Here is a 20,163-nt window from a genome sequence, read left to right as displayed (position 1 = left end):
GGGGAAACACAGCTCCTAGGGAGGAGAGAAAGCAGTTTACAGGTGTCAAGGTTTGGGGTGTCTTGGCACTCACAATTTAAATGTCTCATTCCACTCAGGATTCAGGGAGCACTTGATGGTTTTGGTCTTCTGTTTGCTCTCGTTTTTGGGGTCAGGGATTAGCTTGAGCTTCACGTAGGGATCTGACAAGCCATTGGGATCCATAGGGACGAGGTTTTTAGCATCTCTGACTGGGGAGGAGAGAAAGGGATTAAATTCAGCAGGCAAACTATAAAAATAGCCAACAACTGACAACTTCCCTGGGAGCCAGGAGGGGGGGGGGGGGGGGAAAATAGTGGTTGAGAGGAGAATTGAAATGGAAGCTGAGCAGACACAGACGCTGCAGGAGGAAACAACCTACAGGCACCAAGGCAAAGCAGCTCCAGCCCTAACGGGCAAGGGAGGCTCAAGGATCAGTGCCAGAGACTGTTTCAGTCTCTGCTGGGATCACCTGGTGCCTGCTTTGGGCTTTAAATGGCTCAAAGCTCTTTGTTTCCTCTTAGAATCCTAGAATGGGTTGGGTTGGAAGGGGCCTCAAAGCTCATCCAGTTCCAACCCCCTGCCATGGGCAGGGACACCTCCACCAGCCCAGGCTGCTCCAAGGCTTCATCCAGCCTGGCCCTGAACACCTCCAGGGAGAGGGCATTCACAGCCTCCCTGGGCAACCTGTTCCAGGGTCTCTCCACCCTCTACATCATTTCTTCCTAATCTCCAGTCTCAGTCTCCCCTCTTCCAGCTCAGAGCCACTGCCTCTCATCCTGTCACTCCGAGCCCTTGCCAAAAGCCCCTCCCCAGCTCTCCTGGAGCCCCTTCAGGTACAGGAGAGCTGCTCTAAGTTCTCCCTGGAGCCTTCTCTTCTCCAGGCTGAACAACTCCTGCTCCCTCAGCCAGTCCCCATAGGGAAGGTGCTCCTCAGCCCTCTTCTGGACCCACTCCAGCAGCTCCAGGTCCTTCTTATGCTGGGGGCTCCAGAACTGGAGCCAGTGCTCCAAGTGGGGTCTCACCAGAGCAGACTGGAGGGAAGGATCACCTCACCCATGCTGCTGGTCACCCTGCTCAGCAGGTGCCTTGGTCTTGCACCTTGGTAGGCAGGTTACACCCAGCTGCACCTTCCTTTTGGGCCAAATGGGATCATGGGGATGGAGCTTCCCACAGACAGTGGAAAGAGCAACCAGACAGGGGAGAGCAGAACCAGCAGGCAGCAGCAGAGGAGCTGGATCCAGCCCCAAGCTTTCCTTTCAGATCCCTTCAGGCTCAGCTGCTGTGTGCCCAAGGGACCAACCCAGGAGATGCCCATGGGGAGAGGGAAGCAGCATCCCGGGGCCAGGAGCTGGAGCATCTCCCCAGGGAGCAGAACACGGAGCAGAAGAGGGGAGAGCAGCCCTGTGGTGACCTCAGCTGCTGGTAATTGGATTGTGCCTGACAAATCAAATCACTCAGGCTCATTACATCAAAGAGGGGTTATCTTCTGGGGCAAAGGGCTGAGCTTCCCTCTGGCTGCAACAAAGATCTCAGAGATGGAAGGTCTGATGGCACATGAGGGAGCAGAGCAACCACCAGGAGAGAAGCTGCTTCTGAGGAAGTCCAGAGCAGAAACTGCTGCCCTCAGGAGGCAGCAGACACATCTCCCATGGGTGCTTCCACACCTTCTCCTGCTCAAACTGCAGGGCTGGGGGCTTCCCTCCCACCCCTCCCTGGCACAGCATTGTGCCCACCACCATCTCTCCAGGTCCAGTGCTCTGGGGTCAGGCATGGAGGGTTGTGCTGTGTCAGGAACAGAGAACTCAGCACTGCTTGAAATGCCACCAGATCCCACCAGCAGCTCTCCTGTGAGCTCCCCTGGGGCTACAGCTTCCCTCACACATCCTAACCCCAAGGAGCACAGGACTCCAGCTGCTGTGAAGTGCTGCAGGACGTTAAAACCCCCAAATGCCAGCATGGGGGGGTTGGAAGGGACCTCTGAAGCTCATCCAGTCCAAGCAGCTCATCCACCCACAGCAGCTTGCCCAGGATCACAATGGCCAGGTGGGGTTGGAAGCTCTCCAGAGAAGGAGATTCCAGGACCTCTCTGGGCAGCCTGCTAAAGCTACTCTGAGGGAGTCAGCAGGACTCAAAACAATCCCTCAGCTCCCAGTCCACCAGTGAGGCATTTCTCAGGCCAGGCTGGCAGCCAGCTGGTTGTGGAAAGCACAGCAAAGCTCCCAACTCTGCAGTCTGCTGCTGGCCTCCTGCAGCATCACCCAGCTCCCAGCTCCACAGAAGAAACCCAGAGCTGCATTCCCAAAGCAGCTCCTGAACCAAAGCTGGCAGCCCAGCCAGCAGCTCAGGAGCCAGAGCTGCTGGGAATCATCTCCTGCCCATGCCAGGTGCTGGGGGGATTCCAGCTTTAGATACTCTTCAGACTCCTGAGATGAGGCAGCCACAGGAGCCACCTCCTGCCCCTCTGGCAGAAAAGGAAGGAATGCCCTTGTTGGTGACAGCCCCAGAAGCAGCACCACACAGTGACCTTGCTGTGGATGCCATCATGCCCAGGACAGGTTGGATCTCCTGGCTGGGAGGGTGAGGCCCATGGGTGGGGGAGGGATACCGGTGTGGCATCAGCACTAAGAGCTCTATTGGTGTACAAGAAGCAGCTTTGCTGTCTGCAAGAGGACCTGTGTCAAGGGCTCTGGTCCCTGGGCAGTGCCCTCCTGCAGATTCTTTTAGGCAGCAGAGATCTGCTGGGACCTGGGAACCCTGCCCATGTTGTCTCTCCTAAATCTGCTCTCATCCCTCAGATGGGTGCTTAGTGGGGCTCCAGAGGCATTTTGGCTGGGAAAAGAGCTCCAAGATCATCCAGTCCAACCCAACACCACCATGGCCACTAAACCATGTCCCCAAGTGCCATGGCCACAGGTTACTTGAACACCTCCAGGGATGGGGACTCCACCACCTCCCTGGGCAGCACATTCCCATGGCCAATCTCTCTTGCTGGGAAGAACTTCTTCCTAACATCCAGCCTGAACCTCCCCTGGCACAGCTTGAGACTGTGTCCTCTTGTTCTGGTGCTGCTTGCCTGGGAGAAGAGACCAACCCCCACCTGGCTACAACTTCCCTTCAGGTAGTTGTAGAGAGCAAGAAGGTCTCCCTTGAGCCTCCTCTTCTCCAGGCTAAGCAACCCCAGCTCCCTCAGCCTCTCCTCACAGGGCTGTGCTCCAGACCCCTCCCCAGCTTTGTTGCCCTTCTCTGGACACCTTCCAGCACCTCAACATCTTTCCTAACCTGAGGGGCCCAGAGCTGGGCACTGGAGATGAGTCAGCCTCTGTCATTTCTCTGGCCATTGTTACACTTCTTTAAGGAACAGGAAAGGCAATTCCTGACCCTGGCACTCCATCAGTCCCTGCCCTGAAGCATGGGATGTGATTACCTCACCTCATTATCTCAGCCTGCAGCCCCCAAAACGTGTCATTAAATAGGAAGAGGTTTTTTTATCTCTTCCTTTGAAAAACCCAACAGAAAAAAAACCAGCCAACCAAAAGCCAAGCCCCAATGCTTCTGCTTGACCTTAAGTAACCCCCTGGCTTCTCAAGCAGAAACCCACATTGAGGTGAGAGAAAAAGAACCACCACCACCACCCCCCCCCAGGAAGTGCAGTGCTGAGACCTAGTGCTGAGAGGAAGCTGCTCCCCTCCAACAGCTTCTGGCACTCCTCTGACAGCTCCCTTTGATGGAAAGCAGTTTTAGATCTGCCTTCCCCTGACAGCTCTGTGCATCATTAAGTAGTAACACCACTATTAATAGTGATGAGGGAGAAAATGACAAGCACAAGTTAAAGCAGCTGGTCTTAAATCACTGCGGGTACCAAGCCCAGCTGTGGCTGAGGAGGAGCTGCCCTGGCTCCAGCCTGTGCTCAGGGAGAGGCTTCAGTGTCACAGAACCTTGGTCAGGGTTGGAAGGGACCCCTGCAGATCATCCAGCCCAACCTCCCTGCTCAGGCAGGGGCAGCCACAGCAGCTTGCCCAGGATCACAGTGGCCAGGTGGGGTTGGAAGATTTACTCCACAGCCTCTCTGGGCAGCCTGCTCCAGGGCTCCAGCACCCTCACACCAAAGAAGCTTCTCCTCCTGTTCAGGCAGAACCTTCTGGGCTCCAGTTTACACCCTTTGCCCCTTGTCCAGGGGTCCTTCAGCTCTTGCTGAGCATTGATCTGATCCCCCCTGGGGCTGCCCTTCTCCAGGCTCAACAGCCTCAGGGCTCTCAGCCTCTCCTTACAGAGATGCTCCAGGATCTCAGCATCTCCACTGATGTCTTAGTACAAGGATCTTGGCTTTCAATGGCTCTAGGGGGGATCTTTGTATGGGGGGGGCAGTGCTGGCAGTGCCCAAATCCCTTCCACACACCATGGGTACCTGCACACACTCACAGGACACAGGTGGGTGCAACACGAGTATGCCAGGGCTTGGCACAGGCTGTGTCACTGCCATGAGGAAGGTGCCACCACCTGCTCCACCATGCAGGGCCAGAGGTGCTGCATGGTATTGGAATAGTTCATTTTGCAAAATCATAGACTCACAGAAAGGGTTGGGTTGGAAAGGACCTTAAAGCTCCTCCAGTTCCAACCCCCCTGCCACGGGCAGGGACACCTCCCACCAGCACAGCTTGCCCAAGGCCTCATTCAGCCTGGCCTTGAACACCTCCAGGGAGGGGGCAGCCACAACCTCCCTGGGCAGCCTGTTCCAGTGTCTCACATGAATGATTCAGGCAACAGCTCTGACTTGCCCAGCCAGCCCCAGCTGCAGGACAGGCTTGGGAGCAGACACTTGCCCCAGACATCCACGTCTCCAGTGGAGAACACGGGGAGAGAGAGCCAATGCCCAAAGCAGGGGACAGGAAGCCTTTTCAGGCAGCTCCTTCCAGCCATGGAGGTCATGGCCACAAGCTCCCAGCAGCTGCAAGAGCAGGGCAAGGTCCTTTCTCCATTTCCAGTGAGAGCTGCACCCTGGAAGAGCAGGTCAGAGAGATCCAGGAGGATCAGGGAGCAATGCAGCACTCAGGTGTCTATCATGTCCCTCTCCCAGTGATGGGGAGGGGCTTTTCCAGCAATCCACCAGGAAAACCACCCTGAAGACCATTTCACTGCAAGTCCTACCACCATGAGGCATGGTCCTGCTGAGCTCTGCTGCCAGCCAAGGTGGTGGCAAGCAGGAGAGGATACACACAGCAAGCAAAGGGGGCTGGTGCCCCACCAGCAGCAAACTGGGGAAGGAGCAGACCACAGCCCACCTTCAGGTCTGCTCCCCACCTGCAAGGTGGGTCCAAAGGGACTCTGCTCCCCTGCCCTCCAGAACAGCACCCCCTGACCCAAAGACACCTCCTGGGCACGGGAGATGCTGCCCAGCCCTACATCTGCCTGGGGTGGTGGCTCTGCTGATGGCTGGTAGCTGGGTTCCATGGGAAGGGAAGATTCATGTGCTGGCTAAATAAAGCTCAGAAAGTTCTCTGCTAAATCTGCAGTGCCAGCTAGGGGCTCACTTCTATGTTAAGAAAGAAAAAGCCTACAAGAAAACCCACTCCCAGCCTGCTCCTAGAGACAGCTTGAGCTGGCTGCCAAAGCCCTCACCTCCACCCCTCAGCAAGCAGGGCTGGCACCACAGCCCCACTGCAGAATGTTCTGCTCCCACTGCCCACCACAGCAAAAGAAGCCTCAGGGGGTTTCAGAGCCATGTAGATGAAGTGCTGAAGGACATGGCTGAGTGGTGACCTGGCAGTCCTGGGGCAAAGGTTGGACTCCACGACCTTAAAGGGCTTTTCCAGCCTCAGTGATTCTGTGCTTGCAGAAGAGGAGGCTGAGGGGAGACCTCAGTGCTCTCTGCAACTCCATGAAAGGAGGCTGGAGCCAGGTGGGGGGGGGGGTCTCTCCTCAGTAGTCTCAGGTGGTAGAGAGGAAATGGCCTGAAATTGTGCCAGGGGAGGGTTAGGTTGGAGATGGGAAAAAATGTCTTTGTTCCAAGAGTGGTCAGGGCTTGGCACAGGCTGCCCAGGGAGGTGGTGGAGTCCCCATCCCTGGAGCAGTTCAGGAAATGTGTGGCCCTGGCACCCTGGGACGTGGTTCAGTGGCCATGGTGGTTAGGTTGAAGGTTGGACTGGGGGATCTCAGAGGTCTCTTCCAACTCAGACAATTCCATGATGCTGACCCTCGCTGGCAGCAGGATGGTGGTGGCAGTGGTGGCAGGGCGCAGGGACAGCTCCAGCAGACGCCAGGTGCCAGCCAAAGCCACAGGGAGGGTTTGCCCCCGAGCCCTGCAGCTCCTGCGCGCCCCTCTGGCAGCAGCTCCTGCCGCTCAGGCACAGCAGAGCTTTTGTCATTCATAAAACCAGCAGCTCCCTGCAGAGCCAGCCCCTGCCCACAAAGAGAGGGGAAAAAACCCCAAAGCAAACAACCACCAACCACCACGCAAGCCCCCAGGGCAGGCTCCTGCCGCACAGCAGAGGGCGAAGCGCTGCCCGCTCCGCCGGGACGCCAGCAGCAGCCTCGGGCTGCGGCGTCCCCCCGGCCTCTGCTGCCGCCTGCTGGCCGCTGCCGGCACCTGCACCTGAGCGGCCCTGCCGAGCGCCCGGGCGCCGCCGCCTCGCACGCCGCAGACCCTCTCGGGAGAGCTGCCCACGTCTCTGGGCAGGGGTCTCCACGCCTGGTGCCGCAGAGAGAAGCCCTCGTCCCTCCGCCAGAAGCTGTGTTTCGCCATCGGAACTCGCTCCGGGCTGCGCAGGCTGCCGCGGGTGCCCTGCTTGAGTCACAGAATCAACCGGGTTGGAAAAGACCTCAGAGATCAAGTCCAACCTACTACCTAATGCCTAACACCTCCTGACAACTAAACCATGGCTCCAAGTGCCACATCCAAGCCTTTTTTGAACACCTCCAGGGATGGGGACTCCACCCTCTCCCTGGGCAGCACATTCCAAGGGCCAATTCCTCTTTCAGTGAAGAACTTTCTCCTCACCTCTAGCCTAAACCTCCTCTGGCACAGCTTGAGACTGTGTCCTCTTGTTCTGGGGCTGGTTGCCTGGGAGAAGAAACCAACCCCCACCTGGCTACAACCTCCCTTCAGGGAGTTGTAGAGAGCAAGAAGGTCTCCCCTGAGCCTCCTCTTCTGCAGGCTAAACAACCCCAGCAGGGGAGTTGGACTGGGTGAGCTCCAGAGGTCCTTTCCAACCCCTCCCACCCCCCATGCAGTGACCAAAGGTGCCTGTGCACCACAGCTCCCCCTGTCCTCCCCCACCCCAACAGCTCCAGCCCCAGCCCCATTCTGCTGACCCTAGCAGGGAGGTGTTCTTGGGAGAAGCAGAGATGCCATCATGGGCACCCCACTGGCTGGCAGATGACCCCCACCTGCCACGAGGGGTGATGCCTGCTGGTGCTTGGCTGCAGCACTGACCCTCTGCCTGCTCCATGCCAGGATGGGGACAGCACAGCTGGGTCACACAACCCCACACACATCAGCTGGACAAGGTCCACCTTTAAGTTGACTTCTGATCCTGCTGCTCCAAAGGGATCTCCTTGCTCTGGAGAAACCTCTTCCCCCTTCCCCTCTGCCCTCTGTGCTCATTTGTGATCCCACAAGTGGCCACCACAGGTTTGCTGCACCCCAAACAGCCCTCAGCCGCCTGCTGGAAGGGCATGTGGGTGGGTGAGCAGCCAGGCTTCCACCTCCAACCCATCCCAATTCCAACCCCCCGAGGTGGGGCTCACTCCCAACCCACCCTGCCAGGCTGGGGGTGCTGTGCCACCCACCCCCCACCACGCTGCCATCCCATCCCTGACAGAAACCCACCCCCTTGCTCACCCCCTACTGAGATTCCTGCAGAACACATCTACAAGGCATTTTCCATCAGAAATCTGTTCCTGCAGAAGCCTTCCTGCCAGCTCAGCCTGCTGCCTCCCTGTGCCAGGCTGTGCCACTCTCCAGCCATGCCACCCCAGAGGGGCAGAGAAGAAGGTATGGGTGGCTTTGCTGGCACATGCAGCACCAGATCCCTTCAAGCAGCCCAATGCCCTGGTTGTGGCCACGTCTGAAGTGCCATGATGTGGCTGTTCCAGCTCAGCCACACCCCCCACCATCACCACCCCCCTACACACCAAGTCCCCAGCTGCTCAAACCCAGACCACCCCTCAGCCACCTCTGAATCCTGGAATCATTGACTGGTTTTGCTTGGAGAAGACCTTGAAGACCACTGAGTCCAACCCTCTCTAACTCTGCTAAGGCTAACCCACATCCCCCAGCACCACATCTCTGCCTCTCTGAAACAGCTCCAGGGATGGGCATTCAACCACCCCCCTGAGCAGCCTGCTCCAGCCTTTGAGAAGCCTTTCAGCCAAGAAGTTTCTCCTAATGCCCAACCTAAAGCTCCCCTGGTGCAAACCTGAGGCCATCCCAAAGAACCACAGAATTGTTTGGGTTGGAAGAGACCTTGCACAGAACCAACCAGGTTGGAAAAGACCTTTGAGGTCACCAAGTCCAACCTATCACCCAGCACCACCTGATCAACCAAACCATGGCACCAAGTGCCTCAGCCAGTCTTATTTTAAACACTTCCAGGGATGGGGACTCCACCACCACCCTGGGCAGCCCATTCCAATTTCAAGCCCAAGCTTCCATTTCCTCTCATCTTGAAACCAGATAGGTTTGCTTTGCCCTTTCCACCTCTCCTCCAAGCTCAGCAGTGAAGATCCTGAGCCCCTCAGCAGCCCCAGGGGTAGGAGGGCTGGCAGAGCCCCAGCCCAGCAGAGCCTCTGCTCTCCCAAGGTGCTCCCACTCCATCCTGAGCTATGCAGCAGAGCTGGAGAGCACAGAACATTTCCCTGCCTTTCTGGAGGAGCCAGCAGATGAGTTGTTTGCACCCACACCTCCAGGAAGGGCCAGAAATAAACCAGGCTTTCAGAGCCAGCTGAAGAAAAGAGAATCCAGCTGCACAGAAAGGAAGGCTGAGGGAGTTTCTCCTTCAGAGCTGTGGGAACATGGCTGTGGTGCCAGCAGGAGGGGACCTCTGTGCCCCATCAGCCCCTGCTGGGAGGCTGGGTACCAGTCCCACCTCATCCCCTGCAGGGAAGGTACCTGAGAAGCAGGGCTTTTGTGCAATGGCTTTGAACTGAAAGAGGGAGATTTGGATCAGGCAGAAAGAAGAAATGTTTGACACTGAGGGTGGTGAGAGCCTCCCCCAGGGTGCCCAGAGAGGTGGGAGCTGCCCCATCCCTGCAACCACTGCAGGTCAGGTGGGCTGGGGCTCTGAGCAGCCTGCTCTAGCTGGGGATGCCCCTGCTGACTGCAGGGGGGTTGGATTAGGTGACCTTGACAGGCTCCTTCCCACTCACAGCAGCCTGGGGTGGAAAGCTCTGTGTGGCTCAGTGCAGCATTTCTTTCAGGACAAATCAAGAGGAAGCAGAATGGAACCCCCAGCCCTGGCACTTTGGCACTCTTCCATTGCTATTTGCAGTCATTTGCTGGTGTTCTTGAAAGCAGTGCTGACAGCTCTCCAGGCCAGCAGGGACCCTGCCTCCCAGATCACATCCCAGCATCTCCTCAGCCTGCCTGCCTACCCTCAGGCAGCTCCATGAGGCGTGGGAGCTGCTGTGCCCAGCATGGACCAAGCCTCCTCTTGGTCTCCCAGCAACCTGTGGGGGCTGACTGGGAAGAGGAGAAGGGGCAGGAGGGGTTTGGGAGGGCTGGAGCTGGGGTCACACAGGTTGGAGCTGTCTCTGGCTGTGCTCTGCTCTCCTAAGGGAGGAGCTGTCAGCCCAGAGCAGGGAGACCTCCACAGCCCCACGCTCTCCCTGGGGGATGAAGCACCCCCAGGAGTGGTGCTGGGCACAACAGGAGGTCTCAGAGCTGAGCCCATCCCACTGAAGCAGACCCTGGGGATGTCACAGCATCTCCTGCTGCCAGCCCAGCAGGGTGCTGGGGACCAGACTTCTCCAGCAGCAGCCAGCCAAGGCTGGTGGGCTGACAGGGAAGAATGTGGTCCTTGTTGGTGCCATCAGGCTGGTACCCCCTGGGGCTCCCTGCCCTTTGCAGCGTGGGCAGGCAGGTGGTGTTTCACTCCCCATGGTCCCACCTCACCCTGGGAACAAGTGTGAACAGCTTGGCCCCCTGCAGCCAGCATCACCACCAGGAGCTGCCTGCTTACCCAGCATGGGCAGAAACCTCCTTCCCCACAGCTGCTCTGGGCTCAGCTTCCTGAGACAAGCCCCAGCTCTCCCCCAAGCTGCTGCCATGCCTGTGCAGAGCTCACCCTGCCTCCTACCCCCACGAGATGCCAGTCACTGGCACCTGATGGAGTCACATCTTCAGGGTGACCTCTGCATGTGGGGACAAGAGGCTTTACAGGAGCACAGCTGATGTTTCATGAGATGCTTACAGGTCACAGGGGAAGCATAAGCTTCTAGGAGCTCAAAATCTGGGTTCCAAAGCCTTCAGAGGTGAGGCAATCCTGCTTCCTGCCACCACCTGAGAGCACAGCCCCAGGATGGAGGAAGCCAGGATGGGTGACAAGAGGCCTCTCTGTGGGCAGCCAGCAGGATCCTGGGACACTCAGGGCAGGAGCCTCTGCTGAGCCTGGCACTGCCCAGCCCTGCAGCCTCCTCCAGCCCCATCTCCCACCCCCTGGCACATCCCTGAAGGTGGATGCCAGGAGATGGCACTGCCACCCTGCACCACTGCTGCCAGTGTGGCCATGATGGATGGCACCTGCCTCCACCCATCGCTGGGGTGGTTGGATCCTCACAGCCCATCCTGGATCCACACAGCCCATGGATCCCATCAGCCTCCCCTGACCCACACCAGCCCCCAGAGTGCTGAAGCAGCCTGTCCTGAGAGCTCTACCCCATGCTCCAGCTCTGCCACATTCCTCAGCTCCTGTTCTCCAGACCCTTCCCAGCTTTGTTGTCCTCCTCTGGACCTCCTCCAGCCCCTCAGCTTCCTTCCTGGAGTGAGGGGCCCAAAACTGACCCCAAGAGTCAAGGTGTGGCCTCACCAGTGCCCCCTGAGTACAGGGAGCTGACCCTGCCCTGGTCCTGCTGGCCACACCTTTGCTGATACAGGAGGCCAGGGAGTGGTCTCTGAACCATTGGAGGAATGCTGCAAAGCTCTAACCAGGTTAAAGGACCATCCCAGACTGCCACCAGGCCTGTAAGGGCACAGGTACCACTAAGGGCACGGAGAGAACAGCAGGAAGGGATGCTCATCAAAGGGACACCCCACACCACACACCTTCACAGGACACACTGGCATGAAAGACATTTCTGCCACCCTTCCCCAGGATGCTGAAACCTTCCAGGATCCAAAGAGCAGTTGGAAAAGTCAGAGACTGCAAAAGCAGCTCCATGCAGCCAGCCCTGGAGCTCCAGCCCATGCTTGGCAGAGGGCAGGAGCATGCCTGGAAAAGGCTCAGAGCCTTGCCCTGCTTGCCTGACCTTCTTCTGACCAGTCAGACCCAGAGCCTTGCCCTGCTTGCCTGACCTCCTCCTGACCAGTCAGACCCAGAGTCTTGCCCTGCTTGCCTGACCTTCTCCTGACCAGTCAGACCCAGAGCCTTGCCCTGCTTGCCTGACCTTCTTCTGACCAGTCAGACCCAGAGCCTTGCCCTGCTTGCCTGACCTCCTCCTGACCAGTCAGACCCAGAGTCTTGCCCTGCTTGCCTGACCTTCTCCTGACCAGTCAGACCCAGAGCCTTGCCCTGCTTGCCTGACCTCCTCCTGACCAGTCAGACCCTCTGTGGACACACTGTGAGTGTCACCACTGGTGTCACTCAGGTGACAGAAGGAGAGGAAATGGCCTGAAATGGTGCCAGGGGAGAGTTAGGTTGCAGATGAGGAAAAATTTCTTTGCTCTAAGAGTGGTCAGGGACTGGAACAGGCTGCCCAGGGGGGTGGTGGAGTCCCCATCCCTGGAGGTGTTCAGGAAACCTGTGTCCATGGCACCTGGGGACTGGGTTTGATGGCCATGGTGGTTAGGCTGAATCATAGAATCTATAAGGTTGGAAAAGACCTCAAGGATCATCAAGTCCAACCTGTCACCCAACACCTCATGACTGCTAAACCATGGCTCCAAGTGCCACATCCAGTCCCCTCTTGAACACCTCCAGGGATGGGGACTCCACCACCTCCCTGGGCAGCACATTCCAATGGCCAACAACTCTCTCTGGGAAGAACTTTCTCCTCACCTCCAGCCTAAACTTCCCCTGGCACAGCTTGAGAGTGTGTCCTCTTGTTCTGGTGCTGCTTGCCTGGGAGAAGAGACCAACCCCCACCTGGCTACAACCTTCCTTCAGGGAGTTGTAGAGAGCAAGAAGGTCTGCCCTGAGCCTTCTCTTCTCCAGGCTAAGCAACCCCAGCTCCCTCAGCCTCTCCTCACAGGGCTGTGCTCCAAACCCCTCCCCAGCTTTGTTGCCTCTCCCCAGCCTCACTGCCCCGGGCTGGCTCAGCGGAGGGCACCGTGGGTGCGAGCACCGGCGGCAGGGCCCGGGGCGGCGTCGAGAAGCTGCCCGGGGCCGAGGCCGGGGCGGTGCCGCCGAGGCAGCCCTACCCACGACGGTGAGGGGCTGCCCGGGGCCGGGTGGGACGGTAAGGGGCTGGCCGGGGCCGGGGCCGGGGCGGTGCCGCCGAGGCAGCCCTACCCACGACGGTGAGGGGCTGCCCGGGGCCGGGTGGGACGGTAAGGGGCCGGCCGGGGCCGGGGCGGTGCCGCCGAGGCAGCCCTACCCACGACGGTGAGGACGTCCTTCTCGATGTCGGCGCGGATGTAGATGCGGCCGCGGCGCTCGGTGTGGTCCGTCCCGCAGAGGCTGGGCACGTTCATCACGCAGCGCTTGTGCACGTTCATCATGCAGGCTGGGGAGAGAGGGAGGGACGCTGCTGCCACCCCACACGCACACACTGGCCCTGGCCGAGGCCTGGAGTGCCCCGGGCCAGCAGGGCTGCGAGGGCTCCCTGCGGCCGGCTGATCCTCAAGGTTCCTCTCCCCAAGCCAGACCCCTCTGGGATCCTCTGAAAGTGGGGACGGTTGGGAGGGGTCCTGGGGTAAACCTGCAGCGATGCACCCTTCAGATGCGGCTGGAGGCTCTGGCAGGGGTCTGCCAGGACACGGGGACCTGCCCACCAGTTCTGGAGCCTTTTAGCTCCGCTCATGGCATCCCAGACTGGTTTGGGTAGGAAGGGACCTTCCAAGCCCAGCCAGTCCAACCCCCCTGCAGCCAGCAGGGACGTCTGCAACCGCAGCAGGTTGCTCAGAGCCCCAGACAACCTGAGCAGGTTGCAGGCATGGGGCATCTCCCACCTCCCAGGCTCTCCCCACCCTCAGGATCAAAGTTCTCTTCCTTGTCTCCAGTCTGAATCTGCCTCTCTGAGCTCGAGGCGCTGGAAGCAGCCACTGCATGGCCCAGTCCCTTACAGAGCGGCCGAGGAGATCAGCTTGGAAAACAACTGATGTCCCTCTTCATCCTCCTCCTCTTCCTTCACCCCCTCTGCCCGCACTCATTGCGCAGGGACTTCTGCCGCCCCGCGGGCTCTGGAGAGGCTGTGGCGGCAGCACGGCCACAGGGTGGCAGCAGCAGCCAAGCGCTGCAGCGGCGCAGGGCCGGAGAGAGGTGGTGCGGGGGGCAGGGGAGGAGGGGGATGCTGCTGGCCAGGCGACGGGAGGGATGAGGAAGGTCATGCTGTCGCGGGGGAGGGTAGGATGAAGGTGAAGCTGTCTGGGCGGGGGGATGATGAGGGCGATGGTGAAGGTGATGGTGTCAGGGGGGATGATGAAGGCAATGCTGTAGGGGGGGATGATGAAGGCAATGCTGCTGGGGGGCGGGAAGAGGAGAGTGATGCTGTTGGGGGGGGAAGATAAAGATGCTGGGGGGGGGATGACAAAGGCAATGCTATTGTGGGGAATGAGGAAGGTGATACTGTGGGGAGGATGAGGAAGGTGATGCTGAGGGGGGATGAGGAAGGTGATGCTGAGGGGGGATGAGGAAGGTGATGCCGGGGGGGGGGGTGGGGAATGATGAAGGTGATGCTGTGGGGAGAGGATGATGAAGGTGATGCTGTGGGGAGAGGATGGTGAAGGTGGTGCTGTGGGGAGAGGATGGTGAAGGTGGTGCTGTGGGGAGAGGATGGTGAAGGTGGTGCTGTGGGGAGAGGATGGTGAAGGTGGTGCTATTGGGGGGGGTTAATGAAGGTGGGAGAGACCCCTGAGCCCAACGATTAGCCCAGCACTGCCACAATGGAAAGTTGCCCTAAGCAGTTCAATCCCCACCAGTGTGAGCTGCTCTCCTCCTTCAGCCCTTGCTAAGCTCCTGAAGCAGCCCTGCAAAGGCTTTTGGGGGCTGTTTGTTTCAAGATTAGGCTTCTAAAGGATGCACAGAAAAAGCCCATGAAAAAAACCCCCAACAACTCTTCCCTGGAAATGGAGTTGGCTGGGAAACACTGGAAGGAAAACTGATGGCTTCTGTCATTTTTCTCACAACTCCACTTCCCCTCCCTTGAAACCCATCAGGGAGGGTGGAGCAACCCTGCCTCCCGTGGGAAGGCAAAAAAAAACAGGGTCAGAAGCAAGGAGGGAACAAACAGTGCACAGAGCCAGGGTTTAAAGCTGCTGTGCTGTCAGGGCTGCGCTGGGGGAAGCACTCCCAGCAGATAAAGCCAAGTGGCAGCTGGTTACATAAGGGACAGGAGCCAGAGCTGCCTGGGGGTGCTGAGGGGGGGACACACGACATGAGGGCATGCTGGAGGTGGGGGAGGCTGAGAAGGATGCTGGAGAGGGAAGGATGTGAGGGATGCTGGGGGTAGAGGGGGATGAGAGGGATGCTGGAGGTGGGAAGGGAAGGAGAGGGATGCTGGAGGTGGGAAGGAAAGGAGAGGGATGCTGGAGGTGGGAAGGGAAGGAGAGGGATGCTGGAGATGCTGCAGGGAGATGTGGGGGGTGCTGCAGGATGGCTGCTGCAGGGGGGCTGCTGCAGGGGGGCTGCTGCAGGGGGGCTGCTGCAGGGGGGCTGCTGCAGGGGGGCTGCTGCAGGGGGGCTGCAGGCAGAATTTCCCCCAGCCAGTCACCTTCCCCTCCTCTCTCCCTGCAGGAACAGCAGGGGTGAGAAGGTGCACGCTGGTGCCCAGCCCCTCGGGTGCCAGCACCATGTTCCACACCGACAGCAGAGAGGACAGGGCCTTGACTGCAGCTCAGGGAAGACTGGGAGCCTCTGCCCAGGGCCTGAGGGTGCCAGAGACCGCCCCACCTCCCCCCTGCTTCAGGCAGAGGCAAGGGTGCCGTCACTTACTGTCACACTTCATGCCCTGGTGGATGAGCCCGTAGAGCAGGGAGCCGCAGTGGTCGCAGAAGGTGGGGCTGGAGTAGGTGTGGATCTTAAATTTGTGTTTGCTCCGGGGATCCTGGGAGGGAAACAAAGGAGCAAGGATGAGAAGCTTGCATCAAACATTGGCAGGGCACCACAGCTCTCCAGGCTCCACATGCCAGCTGGCTTTGGAGGTGCTGGTAATGGACTTCAGTCAACTGCCACCGACTGGTGTGGACCTTTTCCAGCAGTCTCCGCTGTCCAGCATCATTCCTTGTTCCTCTGTTGTTGCCATAACAATGCAAAAGCAAGGCAGGGGCTGCTCTGGGCTTGATTGCTGTGAAAGAAGTGGGGTTTAGCACAGAAGCCACCAGGTGAAATTGGCAGGGAAAGAACCTGCACAAGGACTGGACACCGTTCAACTTCCACATCAACCCAGTGGGGTAAAGCACAGAAAGCAGCCCCCATGGTGCCCAGCTGTACTGAGACTGCCCAGCAAACACCTTGGTGTTCAGCCCCCAGCCCCTGCCCAGCAAACACCTTGGTGTTCAGCCCCCAGCCCCTGCCCAGCAAACACCTTGGTGTTCAGCCCCCACCCCCTGCCCAGCAAACTCCTTGGGGTTCAGCCCCCAGCCCCTGCCCAGCAAACACCTTGGTGTTCAGCCCCCAGCCCCCAGCCCCTGCCCAGCAAACACCTTGGTGTTCAGCCCCCAGCCCCTGCCCAGCAAACACCTTGGTGTTCAGCCCCCAGCCCCTGCCCAGCAAACACCTTGGTGTTCAGCCCCCAGCCCCTGCCCAGCTAACACCTTGGTGTTCAGCCCCCACCCCCTGCCCAGCAAACACCTTGGGGTTCAGCCCCCACCCCCTGCCCAGCAAACACCTTGGGGTTCAGCCCCCAGCCCCTGCCCAGCTAGCACCTTGGTGTTCAGCTCCCAACCCCTGCCCACTAAACACATCAAATCATAGAATCAATAAGGTTGGAAAAGACCTCAGAGACCATCAAGTCCAACCTGTCACCCAGCACCTCATGACTACTAACCCATGGCACCAAGTGCCACGTCCAGTCCCCTCTTGAACACCTCCAGGGATGGGGACTCCACCACCTGGAGGTTTTTAAGGCCAGGCTGGATGTGGCTCTGGGCATCCTGCTGTAGTGTGAGGTGTCCCTGCCCCTGGCAGGGGGTTTGGAACTGCCTGATCCTCGAGGTCCCTTCCAACCCTGACAATTCTATGATTCTATGGGTGAGCAGCATTGCTCCTGCATGGAGAGCCCAGAGCTGCAGGGCTGTGCTGGGCAGGGTGCTGGGCAGCAGCATGCACACAGGCAAAGGAGAAGCCTGTGGCAAGCAGCACCTGGCTTCATTTCATCTCAGGTTAATTGCTGAGGGGTTAGGGCTGAGGCATAGCTCCCAGCTGGGTCATTTGAGCTGAGTGGCTTTTTAATGGCCTGGAAGGGTGCCCAGCCATTAGGAAAGCCACCTTCTGAGGGCACTGTGAGCTGAGTGAATAAATAAAGAGTGGAGTCAGAAGCCAGCTGCCAAAGCATCACCTTCCCCTGAAGTGCATCTGCCCATCCCAACTGCTCTGCAGCTTCCACAGAACCACAGCATGGGGAGGTTGGAAGGGACCTCTGGAGGTCATCCAGCCCAACCCCCCTGCCAAGGCAGGGTCACCCAGGAACAGGGCCAGGCAAGTCTGGAATGTCTCCAGAGATGGAGGCTCCACCACCTCTCTGGGCAGCCTGCTCCAGCAGCCCTTGAATTACAGAAGTTCCTCCTCGTGCTCAGATGGCACTTCTGATCTTCCAGCTCCTGCCTCTGTGGCTCTGCCTGGAGATAAGCACCCAAGGAAAGGAAAAGCTTTCCTCTGCCATCACTCCAGGTGAAAGAAGGCCTCTGGCTGGCCAGCTGGACTGCAGGCTGCAGAGGAGGGCACCCCCAGGATGCTTGGGCACCCTTAGGGCAACAGAGCTGGGGAAGGGTCTGGAGAACAGGGCTGGTGAGGAGCAGCAGAGGGAGCTGGGGTTGTTTAGTGTGGAGAAGAGGAGGCTGAAGGGAGACCTCACTGCTCTCTACAAGTCCTTGAAAGGAGCTTGGAGCCAGGCATCAGATAATAGGAGAGGAAATGGCCTGAAGCTGTGCCAGGGGAGGGTTAGGTTAGAGATGAGGAAAAATGTCTTTGTTCCAGGAGTGGTCAGGGATTGGCACAGGCTGCCCAGGGAGGTGGTAGAGTCCCCATCCCTGGAGCAGTTCAGGAAATGTGTGGCCCTGGCACCTTGGGACGTGGTTCAGTGGCCATGGTGGTTAGGTTGAAGGTTGGACTGGGGGATCTCAGAGGTCTCTTCCAACTTAGACAATTCCATGATGCTGACCCTCGCTGGCAGCAGGATGAGGACAGTGGTGGCAGGGCACAGGGACAGCCAAAGCCACAGGGAGGGTTTGCCCCCAAGCCCTGCAGCTCCTGTGCTCCCCTCAGGCAGCAGCTCCTGCAGCTCAGGCACAGCAGAGCTTTTGTCATTCATAAAACCAGCAGCTCCCTGCAGAGCCAGCCCCTGCCCACTTGGTGCGAGGGATGCTCAGTTCCCACTGGAGCTGGGAGCTAAAAAAGCAGAGCCAGCAGTGCAGGAGTGAGCTGGCACGGGAAGGGCCAGGGCTTTCCAAACCTTTCCTTCAGCATCCCAGCCCTGGGGGGGCAGCTGGGCCCCTCCCAGGAGCATCTCAGGCTTCACCTCCTGCTCCCAGCCTGAGGGGCTGCTCTGAGGAGAGCCAGCAGCCAGAGCCCAGAGGGTGTGAGGGTGATGGGACAGCACGGTGGGGGAGGTGGAACAGCTTCTCCAGCTAGCAGGGTTGGTGGGGGCCAGTTCCACCTTGAGCTCTGCTTTAGAAAGTGCCAGAAAGTGGAAGCTGTGGGCATCCTTTTGGAAGCAGGCTGAAGCTGTTGCACAAAGAGACTATTTTTGTAGCAGGGACAGGGATGAAGAGCTCACTGTGCATGCAGATGCTGAGAGATTTCAACCCAGAATGGTTCAAAAGAAGTTTGCCAAGAGAAGAGAAGAGAAGGCTCCTCCTGCACCCAGCAGTGCAGAGCCAGCCCCACAGAATCACAGAATCAATAAGGTTGGAAAAGATCTCAGAGACCATCAAGTCCAACCTCACCCAACACCTCCTGACTACTAAGCCATGGCACCAAGTGCCACATCCAACCCCTTCTTGAACACCTCCAGGGATGGGGACTCCACCACCTCCTTGGGCAGCACATTCCAATGGCCAACAACTCTCTCTGGGAAGAACTTTCTCCTCACCTCCAGCCTAAACTTCCCCTGGCACAGCTTGAGACTGTGTCCTCTTGTTCTGCTGCTGGTTGCCTGGGAGTAGATACCAATCCCCTCCTGGCTACAACCTCCCTTCAGGTAGCTGTCGAGAGCAAGAAGGTCTCCCCTGAGCCTCCTCCTCTCCAGGCTAAGCAACCCCAGCTCCCTCAGCCTCTCCTCACAGGGCTGTGCTCCAGACCCCTCCCCAGCCTTGCTGCCCTTCTCAAGAGTCTCAGTGTCCTTAACCCGAGGGGCCCAGAGCTGGACCCAGGACTCCAGGTGTGGCCTAAGCGGTGCTGAGCACAGGGCACAATGACCTCCCTGCTCCTGCTGGCAGCAGGGCAGAGAAAGCTGACAGATGCCTTCAGGGGGCTTCTGCTGCACCTGAGGCTCTGACCTACCTCATCAGGGCTGACACAGATCTGTCACCCTCTGAAGGCTCTGTGTGTGTCCCGAGGGTCCCCACCAGAGGAGCCAAGCAAGGAGAGCAGCTGCTGGCTCTGACCTGCCAGCCAGCAAGCACTGATCCAGCAGATGCAGCCAGCTTCTGCTCCTGCACTGGACAGCAGGTTCCTGGTCTGAACCAAGCCAGTGCAATGCTGAGTCCCTGACACTGCTCCTCTGCCACTGCATCCCTGGCTTCAAATCATGGAGGTACAGAATGGTCTGGGTGGGAAGGGACCTTTCAAGCTCATCCAGTCCAACCCCACTGCAGCCAGCAGGGGCATCCCCAACTTCAGCAGGTTGTTCACAGCCCCAGGCAGCCTGACCTGCAATGCTTCCAGAGATGGGGCAGCTTCCCCCCCTCTGGGCAACCTGGGCCAGGCTCTCACCACCCTCAGTGTCAAATATTTCTCCCTTCTCTCCACTCTGACTCTCCCCCTTTTAGCTTCAAACCATCACCCCTTGTCCTGTCACAGCAGGTCCTGCTCAGAATGCTGTCCCCAGCTTTCTTTTTGATGCCTTTAAACACCAAAAGGCCACCAGAAGGTCTCCTGGAGCCTCCTCTTCTCCAAGCTCAACTCTCCCAGCCTGTCCTCACAGCAGAGGGGTCTGGTTTGGGCTCTCTTCTCTCTCACTATGAGGAAAGCCTGCTTCAGCACACCACATCTTCCCAGAGTCCCAGGTTGAAGGGACCTCAAGGGACCTCTGGCCCAATCTTTCTTGGCCAAAGCCTGGTCTAGAGGAGATGGCCCAGCCCCTGTGCAGCTAAATAGCAAAGTTTTACAGATGAAGGATCCTGCAGCTCCACTGAGTGACATCATTTGAAGCATTCCACCCTCAGAAACCTCCCCCCAGGACAGAGAGTGAGGGCACAGCAGTGCAGGCATGGCACTTTGGGACATGGTTTAGTGGGCACAGTGATGGTGGGTTGGTGGTTGGGTTGATCTTAGAGGGCTTTTCTAGCCTTAATAATTCCATGCAAGCAGCTCCTCTGCTCAGACCTTGGCCATGGGAGGACAGGAGGTCCCTGAGCATGGTCAGACCTTGGCCATGGGAGGACAGGAGGTCCCT

At 58.6% G+C, this 20,163-nt stretch overlaps 1 protein-coding gene across 2 annotated transcripts in view; it reads right to left on the bottom strand.

Moving 5' to 3' along the window:
* Nucleotides 1–20,163, bottom strand: part of PRKCB (protein kinase C beta) — a 123,106-nt gene that overhangs the window by 34,232 nt on the left and 68,711 nt on the right. For both annotated transcript variants that reach the window (XM_054180544.1, XM_054180545.1), the window contains exons 4-6: nt 15,324–15,435; nt 12,769–12,897; nt 74–230 (exon numbers count right to left, since the gene is read on the bottom strand). In XM_054180544.1, coding sequence (XP_054036519.1) covers nt 74–230; nt 12,769–12,897; nt 15,324–15,435 — 398 coding nt within the window. The remainder of the gene's footprint in view (nt 1–73; nt 231–12,768; nt 12,898–15,323; nt 15,436–20,163) is intronic.

This window comes from Dryobates pubescens, chromosome 4, assembly GCF_014839835.1.
Source record: "Dryobates pubescens isolate bDryPub1 chromosome 4, bDryPub1.pri, whole genome shotgun sequence".
Classification (NCBI taxonomy): domain Eukaryota; kingdom Metazoa; phylum Chordata; class Aves; order Piciformes; family Picidae; genus Dryobates; species Dryobates pubescens.
This window is presented reverse-complemented; position numbering and strand designations above follow the sequence as displayed.